Source organism: Haliotis rufescens, unplaced genomic scaffold (genome assembly GCF_023055435.1).
Source record: "Haliotis rufescens isolate VD_foot unplaced genomic scaffold, xgHalRufe1.0.p SCAF_34, whole genome shotgun sequence".
NCBI lineage: Eukaryota > Metazoa > Mollusca > Gastropoda > Lepetellida > Haliotidae > Haliotis > Haliotis rufescens.
This window is the reverse complement of record NW_025964046.1, coordinates 5181067-5191916: the sequence shown is the minus strand read 5'-3', so window position 1 is coordinate 5191916 and position 10850 is coordinate 5181067. Positions and strand designations below refer to the sequence as shown.

At 42.1% G+C, this 10850-nt stretch overlaps 1 protein-coding gene across 1 annotated transcript; it reads left to right on the top strand.

Annotated features, from left to right (window-relative positions):
- The first annotated feature begins 232 nt into the window (after window positions 1–232).
- LOC125372054 (putative ankyrin repeat protein RF_0381) lies at window positions 233–7566 on the top strand. The gene is made up of 2 exons (XM_048380934.1): window positions 233–308; window positions 5540–7566. The coding sequence occupies exons 1-2, from the start codon at window positions 233–235 to the stop codon at window positions 7564–7566; spliced, it is 2103 nt and encodes a 700-aa protein (XP_048236891.1).
- Window positions 7567–10850: the final 3284 nt, after the last annotated feature.

Genomic DNA, 10850 nt, shown 5'->3' with positions numbered 1-10850 from the left:
TTGAATTTACAATTTGAATGTTGCTTTCTCATCATGCCCAGATGGCAATATTTTAAATGTGTCTATTTTTCAGAGGCCACTTTCAGTAATATGGCTTTGGATAAGATCACTGGAGGCGTCACATGCATAATTTTCCCTGACTTTATGTGTATGAATGAAGTCGTAGCTTCAGCATTACAAAGGGAGCTGCAGTCAAATACACATACGGTATGAAAACAGATTTACACTGAACATGAATCGTAATCATGGCTCTGAAAGAAAACAGTTAGCGACAACCGTCGACTCCGCATTTAGTAAGGCCTCTGGAGGTATCTATGCAAACTAGTACCTGTGTTTTTATGGAAAATGTAACAAGCCAGATAGCGTAATTTGAAGATTCTGCCTCAACTGGTCACGTAGATCCTGCTCTAAAGATTCTGCCTCAACTGGTCATGTAGATCCTGCTCTATCCCTATTGAGTGGATCGATACTCATGATGTCAATCACTGGATTGTCTGGTCCTGACTCGATTACTTACAGTCCGCCGTCATATAGCTGAAATAGTGCGGCGTTAAACAACAAACATCCAACATCCTCAAGGGGCTGGACGTAGTCTCCGCAGATGCTCAAAGAGGGGAGATATGTCAGCAAAGCATTCTGACAATGGCAATAAGGCAGCGCTATTGCACTTGCAAAGTAATTGCTTATTCTCGTGGTATGACGTTGTCTGGCGTTGTCTTGCTGGACAATGACCCAGTTACTATGAGAAAGGACCAATAACAGGACGACTTCATCCCTTTTCCTGTCAGATCCCCCTGTATAGCGACCATAGATATTTTTGTTCCCAACAAATTGCCCCCCAAACCATAATAAAGTGGGCCACCATGGGGATGGACCTCTTGGATGCATCATTACATTAAACGGGTCATGAGTAAAAAGAGTGACTTAAGTAATCCCATATGCATTTTTCACAGGCAAGAAAAATATGCTTGTTAGTGAACTTCTCATTACTGATGATAAATTTGGGATTTTCCTCATTAAATCGAACGTGTAAACCTATAGTGACTAACATCTTCTCAAAATCACCTCATCCTGTCTTCAAGTAGTTTCAAGTAGGTTTGGGTTTAAATTCAAGAATTTTATTTATATTGACATTGGTATCCCACCTACTGAAGCGTAGTAAGGCCACGGTGAATTTTTTTTTTGTCTAAGTATCTCCTACGTAGGACTTATTATCTCCTACGTAGGACTTCTTATCTCCTACGTAGGACTTCTTATCTCCTATGTATCTCAATACACGCAAAAACTCTTCGACGCACAGAAAAAGTCAGTCGTCTGATGAGGTCACGTGGGATTTGACGCCATTCTTCTTGGAGGGCCAAGATCAGTTCTTTCCGTTGGCTGGAGAGTGTGGTCGTTGTCGAACACGACGATCCATCAAGTCCCAGAGGTGTTCTATTGGGGACATGTCGGGTGAGCGTGCAGGCCACGGCAGGACGTTGACATTGTTGGCTGCGAGGAAGTTAGTGATAATTCTGGCTGTATGGGCTCTAGCGTTGTCATGCTGATAAATGACACCACGTGGCTGCTGATGGGGAAATGGTGGGACACCTGGACGAAGAATGTTATCCATGTAACGCTGAGCTGTCAAGTTTCCGTCAACGATGACCAGCGGTGTCCTCTCCTGCCCACAGATCACTCCCCACACCATGACACTCCCTCCACCATATGGTACGACCTCCTGCACGCAACACGCCGCCGTTCGTTAACCCCTTCGGCGGTAAACACGTTGTCTTCCATCAGCACTGAACATACAGAATCGACTTTCGTCAGTGATGACAACAGTCTGCCAGTCACGTCGTTGCCAACGTCGTACAGTCCGGGCCCATCTCAATCGCAGACGACGATGTTGCGCTGTCAATAGCTGTCCTCTGTATGGTCTAAAAGCCCTGATTCCATGAGCCCTGTGTCTCCTGGCCACTGTCTGTCGACTAACCCTGTGACCTAAGGTATTTGTCGCCGATGACGTCACTGTCAGGAAGCGATTTCGGAGGTGCAAGCTACGCAAGTACCGGTCATCATGGGGCGTGGTCACTCGGGTCTGCCTGTTCTTGGCCTGTCAGCGGTCCGCCCTGTCTGTCTGTAACGTTGCATCAAGTTAGTAACGGCAACACGGGAGCAACCGAAAGTTCGTGCAATATGGGCGTGGGGGGCTCCCATCCGTGCCCATACCCAAGGCTCGTTCACGTTGTTCGACTGTGAGTCGTGGCATTTCTTTTGTGTTTTTTTATCACTGTGGATGCAATCGTTTTATACCCTTACCCGCACGTGCATTTGCAGTTGTCCGTGGTGCACGTGTTTTTCACTTTTCGCGTGTTATCTCGCAAACATGTAACAGACGATTAACATTTTCTGCATACACTATTGTTGTATTTAGGTTATGTGTTTTAGATAGACTTCATCAGAAAAAAAATTACACTTTGTCTGAAATTTATATTTTCAGTTGGTAAAGTTTCTTTTGGACGTCATTTTAGTAATGTATTTAACAACAATAATGTCGGTATTGCAAGGAAAGTGGTTTTCATGAAGAAGTTGACATGATTCCGACTGTATCCAATGGTATGCATCTATTAGTGGTTTTCAAGGTATTGTCTTTGTACCTTGACCAAACAGTTTGATTCAGTTACAATGTTGAGTAATCCAAAAGGACAACAATGTTCCTTGTCGCATAGGAATGGAAATGTGTTTCTTGTAAAAACAGAAGATGGCTTTACGTTGTACTGTCTCACTTTCCAAATTGATGGTAGACACTGTGAACGTAGTGTCTGCTTATCCATCAGCACAACAATAGCTTGGACCAATCAATAACCGACTCAATCAGTACCACTCGAAGATCTACTTATGCACAGCACAGTCTGAACACACACAACTGTTCTTAAATACAGCAATTCTAACAGGTCAGCTGGCACGAGTTATCACTGCTTGTCAAAACACTTAATCGACATGCAAACTGAAGCAGCTTGCGACATAGATATGCAGATGGGCGTGTCATCACAATCGTATAAAACAGCCTTGTCCCCTGGATTTGACATCAGTTTTTCTGACATCAACCTACTATCAACATTATGGAAAAGTTTGCCCTTAACGCTGAACTGTACGAGGCAAAAGAAAGCATGTGAGCAGGTTGTCTTGTTGAATGACACGCTTGAAGGACTGCAGCATCGATATGACAAGGCCCGTCAAGAAAACCACCGTTCACCTCCGAAGCTGAATGGCCAGTTTGGAAAGCGTTTGCAATGAATACTACGAGTATGCTTGTGAAAAGGCCGATAAAATAGCTGAGTTGAGATATTACCTAGCTGTAGACACCGAGGCCGCCTCTGAAGACAACGACCACGTAACACTATACACTCCATCAGCTGACATATCCTTTCTTTTCAGTATCAGAGGCCAAAAGCTCTTGTCAGAGCTACACAAATATCACAAATGAATGCTATGAACATTAAAAATCACGTAAAGTCATTCACAGCTTCTTTAATTGAGCTATATCCATTTACAATGTACGACTACCGATCAATAGATCGGGGGTTCCCCATGAGAGTGCCGCAGCCGACCACTTACGCAGCTTTCAATTTGATTTAACGTAAAAGGATAAGCAGGGTGAAATGAAGTCAGTTTAAACTATCAGGACAGATACTAGTATCTAGACTTACTTGGGATGATCTGTTTGTACCATCAGTGTTCCCTTCGAAGCATATTTTGTGGCACTGTTTCGGGAGTTGTTTGTTCACGACTGCACGACCAGATCACTCAAAGTGAACATTTCCGATACAAATCATTCAAAAACTCTGTAGAAGTGTGCCTGACATTCCTAATCTCTAACGTAAAACGCTGTGAGTAGATCATGGTTGTCTTTTCTTATTCCGGTGGTGACCTCGCCTTTCGATCGTTCGAAGCTGTCACGGACATGCAAGCAGATTTGGGTTTGTTGATTTTCAAGTCTTCAGTATAGGGTGGTACAGTTAACATGAATGTCTTTGACGAACACACTGATTTCCCTCTTCAAAAAAGGTACATACATGATATGAATTCAGCTGATAGATCAAGGAAACCGAACCATTTTGCCTGCACAGATGGGACCCCGGCAGTGCGAGTGTCCGACTGCTGGTCCGATATTCAAAGCGCGGCACTAATTTGACTTTTCAATTTTTCTTCGTCTGTCAACGAACGAAAGTTGTTATTTATTTACACTTAAATATATTCAACGTGGGTAATAAAAAAAATACAACTGTCATTCTCGTTTCGCTCTGTCAGATACCTAAGAAAGTCCACTCGTTTCGTAAAAATTGTATCTAACGAGAATGAGTGTAGTATACTCTATGTCTCTGCCGATGCACGACGGCGGCTGTCTGTCAGTGACGAGATCTTGTCAAAACAAGCCTTGATTAAAAAACCTGAAGAACCTATTTGGAAACATGTCTTCTTTATCATTGCGAAGTAGTGTAGGCTGTGTAAAGCAGACATAAATATAACTGCAATAATGTGATCTTTATGTTTTTTTAACAGAACTATACTTTTCACGCATAACAGCACGTTAAGTGAGTAATTCGATTGGAGTGAGTGTACACTGTTTTTTTCACACGAGGATTGATACAGTTGCTTCTTGGTCGGCGACAGGGTTTTTTCCACTTGAAACGTCTTTAATATGATTATGAGTAATAAACAGTGAGTGAGTGAGTGAGTGAGTGAGTTAAAGTTTAACGCCACATCGGCAATATTTCAGCCATATCGTGACGAAACAAAATTTGACATTAACATAATATATTAAACTGTATAAAATTCAAAATTCAATAAACAGAATAACCCACTCGGTACGAGTGATTACAGAAAATAGCTATAGGTCACTCGTGAAATTAATGTTTTAAGTTCCGAGCTTTAGACAGGAATTTACAAAATTATTTTCACTCGTGACGTATTTTCCGTAATCACTCGTACCGAGTGGGTTATGAACTGCACCAGCTGAGTTAAATCTCAGTGCCAATACATAATCCTTTCCTTTATTATGCCTCAAAGTGAAATTGACCAGTCAGAGAGCAAAACTACGAACCCATTATGAGCCCGTATACCGCCAGTAAAAATCCAAGATGGTTGTTAATGACCTACTATGAGACCGTATACCGTCAGTAATAGCCATTTTTGATTTTCCAACACCCACCTCACATATTTCACATGAAAATTCTGGTACATAAATTCGTTAATAAAAACTTTAGTAAAGATCATATGAAGTTAAAATCATCTACAATGTTTCGCTTCTGAGTTTGGAAGAGTAGTCTCTCTTTGACCCGAAACGTCTTAGGTTGTATGTGTAAGTTTTGAGTTTTAAGTTTTGACATGTCATGTGCGACAAAGATACCAAATCTTTTCGGCATAATAAATACGTTAGTGGCCGTATACGGTGTCATATTATGACGCCTCGCCCAATATTTTTCTGCTAACCTAATATGACATCGTATACGGCAACTGAAGACACCATAACGAATAATATGTTCCTGTCTTACAGCAAAGGAAAACAAGCAGCAGTTCCTGACCCAGCCTCACACCAAGCTTCTGAGTTCCACCATTGATGGTGACCTTTGTGGAGTCAAACTCATCCTGCTCGAGGCCCAGGCAGTCATCAACACCAGAGGTCTGAACAGGAGGACCCCGGTGATGTTTGCAGCAGGGAAAGCACACAAAGACATGTTTGACTTACTTGTTAGGGAAGGAGCGGATCTATCTCTGCTGGATAAGGACAGAAAAACGGTTCTACACATTGCCTGTGAAGGAGGAAACATAGGTATAGTGAACTATATCCTCACAAAGGACATTGTGGGCATCGACAACAGAGACAACTTGAGGCAGTCAACAGTTATGAAAGCAGCTCTCAACGGCAACAAAGATGTGTTTGAGATACTTGTGGGGAAAGGAACTGATCTGTCATTTGTGGATTCTAACGGTGGCACAATATTGCATCTAGCCTGTTCAGGAGGAAGTATTGAGATAGTTAATCATGTCTTAACAGATACGCATTTGGACATAAACAGTAGAGACGAGGATGACTGCACACCGATGCTGAATGCGGCAAAGAAGGGACACAAGCATGTCTTTGATCTACTGGTGAGCAAAGGAGCTGATATGGCCCTTCGGGATCGTGCCCGTAACACCGTTCTTCATGCAGCCTGTGAAGGAGGTAATATTGAAATAGTTCAGTATATTCTTAGGCAGAATGTTACATCCATTAACGCCAGACGCTGGGAAGGGGTAACACCAGTGTTAGTAGCTGCAGATAATGGACATGAGGAAGTGTTTGACCTGCTTGTTGTGGAAGGTGCTGACCTTCTTATAGTAACTGATTTTAGGGACAACATCCTACATGAGGCTTGTAAAGGAGGAAACATGAAGCTGGTGACGTATGTCCTCAATCAGAACATTGTGGACATCAACAGTAGAGGAAAAGATAGAATGACACCAGCAATGATAACAGCCTCCATGGGACACAAAGATATATTCGACTTACTGCAGGAGGAAAGAGCTGATCTGACACAAGTGGATGAAGATGGCAACAACATTCTCCACAAGGCCTGTGAAGGAGGTAATATTGAGCTAGTAAGCTATGTTCTAACAAAGAACATTGTGGACATCAATAGTAAGAACATGCTTGGGACGACGTCAGCAATGGAAGCAGCCGTCGGTGGCCACAAAGAGGTGTTACATCTGCTCATGAGTACAGGAGCTGATCTGACCCCCGTTGATGATGAAGGTTCAGACATTCTTCATATTGCATTTTCGTCCACAGACAGGGAGACTGTCAAATTTATCCTTACACATAGCATTGTCAACATCAACGGTAGTGACAACGGAGGAATGACACCAGCATTACTGTCAGCAGAGATGGGGTACAGAGATGTATTCAATTTAGTTGTGAGAAAAGGAGCTGATCTGTCAAGTGTAGACGTTGACGGTGGCAACATTATTCAGAAGGCCTGTGTTGGAGGAAATCTGGACATTGTGAAGTACCTCCTAACGCTGAACAGCATTGTACAACACATCAACAGGAGAGGAGAGAGTGGCTGGACACCAGTGATGTTTGCGGCAAGTTTGGGGTACAAAGATGTGTTTGATTTACTAGTGAAGAAAGGTGCTGATTTGACTCTAAGAAATAAAGATCGCGACACTATCCTTCATTTGGCATGTAGAGTTAACATACAAATAGTGAGGTACCTGGTTTCCCGCAACATTGTGGATATCAACGTAAGAGAAGGTGTGGGAAGAACCCCAGCTTTTGTTGCTGCGGGATTGGGGAATATACGTATATTTGAGGAACTTGTGAAGAAAGGAGCTGATCCGACAGTGACGGATATATATGGGAGCACCATCCTTCAACATGCAACTTTGGGAAACAGGGTGGAAATGGTGAAATACATCATTTCACATGCGATTGTAGATATTACCTTAAAAACCAAACAGGGGTTAACTGCTGCTCTGATAGCAAAGCAACACGGGTTCACTGCAGTGTATAATGTGTTTCTGTCACATGCCTCTCTTTAAAGAATGCAGTAAATGGGGATGTGTCATATGTTTTAAAACGTTAAATCATGAAATCTCTCAGCACTCATGGTATTCAAACATGCGAACATATAATTAAATGGGATGGGGAAAAAACAAAAGCACGTGTCATGGTAAGAATACATGTCTCAACTAAGCACCCCACTTCCGAAACATGAGTGATTGCCGATGCAACGTTACCTTGCTCATTGAATATGAATATCGAATGAGATCACAGAAAGGGAGTGTGCTACATGACTAAGAGGGGAAATATCCTTATACACGCCTGATGTACTGTCTTCATCAGACTTCACACTAAACTCACCAATTGTAATAAATTTAAGTCTTTCTTTATTTTTTATCATTTCTTTATTCTTTTCTGTACATTCTTCCTTTTCTGTACATTCTTTTCATCTCTTTTCACATAAGTGTCTTACTTTTCTTAATTACTGTTTAGATCGACACTAAGTACTATCTTGAGTGAGCAAGTGAGTGAGTTAGTCGGATGTTACGCCGCTTTTAACATTATTCCAGTTATATCGCAGCAGTACTATCTTGATCAAATAATACATTAATGCAAATAATTATAATGACATTTTAAATGAATTAACCTAATAAAGTTGTCTAGCTTTTATACACATGTAGATGAGATAAATTGTAACATAAAAGTAGGTATGTTCTCTGATCTGATTGGTTAAAAAGTGTTGTCGAATGAGCATAACATGTGTATGTATACATTAATTAATGGAACTATTTTTGAAATCATCAACATGGAGGAACAGATGGAAATTTACCCTGACTTCCACATCGGAGATTTCGATGAAATATTGAGTGATTGGGACGACGAGACATTTTCTGAGATAATTCACGAATTTGAAGGTAAATGAAATTTACCTATTTTCATAAATTACCCAATCATAATCATAAATGATGTAATTTTCTTGGGCTTGGCTAAAGGGAAAAGAAAAGAAAATCATTTTTTAACAGAGTAAAAACATTTGTTGCAACTCTATAATAGTTATGACTTTCATACACCCGCCTACTTTTGTTATTATTATTACTCACAACAGCTGTTGAAGCTGAAAACCGTTCTGAGATGGCCCCTGAACTAGGAAATACAGCCAGCGTTTCCGTAGAGCCAAAAGTTCAAGCGTCCAGTGACCGCTTCGCGTCCCTTGATGCAAATGCAGTACAGGACATCGTGGATGGGAACCTCTCCAAATCTACTGGGCGTAATACCTCCTGGGGAGTTAAAATATTTCGACGTAAGCCATTGAAACATAAAAGAATACATAAACACATACCTAAAATTCCTACGCAGATTCGATCAACATCAGCGAGAGTTACCTCCCTTACACCATTGCCATGATAGAAAAGTAAAGCGTGACCAATGTGTCATCGCAAAAAAAGGCCATAATATAACGAGATTGACCAAAATCTTAATGTAAATTAAATATTTCGTTTTGTAAGATTTGGGATATGTTATACTAAATGGATATACGGAAATTTCATTTAAACACGACGCCGTAATAGGACTAGGCCCTTATAACAAAATGCCTAGCACAATAAATATAAATTGTTGAAAGATGTATGTTCTTCAAAAATATATATATTTAGACTCATAGTTTCAAAATATACGCGCGGTCCAGTCGTCACGCCAGAAACCAATGGTTATTGGTTTGCCCCGATTATGTTTCTAGGTTTGTCAGAATAATACCCGTGCTCGTGGGTTTCACTGAAGTGGTAAACGTCTGAGACCTGCATCACTTCGGGCTTTCCTCCCATATTTAACTGGTACGCCGCGATATAACTGGAATACTGTTAAACGCGGTGTTAAACCCAACTCACTCACTTACTCAAAATAAATATTATTCTTGCTTTGCAGGTAAGAACAAGATGAAGCCTCCAAACAGACATGGGAGAGCCTAGCTGTGTCTGTCCATAACTTGTTCCATATGTTCACATGGACATGCGGCACCCTAGCTGTGTCTGTCCATAACTTGTTCCACATGTTCACATGGACGTACGGCACCCTGGCCATATCTGTACATAACTTGTTCCGTATGTTCACATGGACATGCGGCACCCTAGCTGTGTCTGTCCATAACTTGTTCCCTATGTTCACATGGACATGCGGCACCCTAGCTGTGTCTGTCCATAACTTGTTCCTTGTGTTTACATTGGCATGGGGAAACCTAGCTGTGTCTGTCCATAACTTGTTCCGTATTTTCACTTTGACATGCGGCACCCTAGCTGAGTCTGTCCATAACTTGTTGCGTATGTTCACATGAACATGCGGCACCCCAGCTGTGTCTGTCCATAACTTGTTCCATATGATCACATGGACATGGGCAACCCTGGCTGTCTGTGCCCATGACTTGTTCCGTATGTTCACATGGACATGCGGCACCCTAGCTGTGTCTATCCATAACTTCTGCCTGGTGTTTACATCGACATTCGGCACCCTAGCGGTGTCTGTCAATAACTTGTTCCATATGTTCACATGGACATGGGGAACCCTAGCTGTGTCTGTAGATAACTTGTTCCGTATGTTTACATGGACATACGGCACCTTGGCTGTGTCTGTCCATAACTTGTGCCTTGTGTTTACATGGACATACGGCACCCTGGCTGTGTCTGTCCATAACTTGTTCCATATGTTCACATGGACATGCGGCGGCCTAGCTGTGTGTGTCAATAACTTGTTCCATATGTTCACATGGACATGGGGAACCCTGGCTGTGTCTGTCCATAACTTGTTCCATATGTTTACATGGACATACGGCACCCTGGCTGTGTCTGTCCATAATTTGTTCCATATGTTCACATGGACATATGGAACCCTAGCTGTGTCTGTCCATAACTTGTTCCATATGTTCACATGGACATACCGCACCCTGGCTGTGTCTGTCAATAACTTGTTCCTTGTGTTGAGAGGGACATACGGCACCCTGGCTGTGTCTGTCCATAACTTGTTCCTTGTGTTGACATGGACATACGGCACCCTGGCTGTGTCTGTCCATAACTTGTTCCTTGTGTTTAGAGGGACATACGGCAGCCTGGCTGGGTCTGTCCATAACTTGATACGTATGTTCACATGGACATACCGCACCCTGGATGTGTCTGTCCATAACTTGTTCCTTGTGTTTAGAGGGACATACGGCACCCTGGCTGTGTCTGTCCATAACTTGATACGTATTTTCACATGGACATACCGCACCCTGGCTGTGTCTGTTCAATAACTCGTTCCTTGTGTTTACATGGACATGCGGCACCCTAGCTGCGTC

Coding starts and splice junctions, on each gene's coding strand:
- LOC125372054 (XM_048380934.1), top strand. CDS start 233: ATGAATCGTAATCATGGCTCTGAAAGAAAACAGTTAGCGACAACCGTC. Junction 309..5,539: donor ATTTAGTAAGGCCTCTGGAG/GTATCTATGCAA, acceptor CCTGTCTTACAG/CAAAGGAAAACAAGCAGCAG.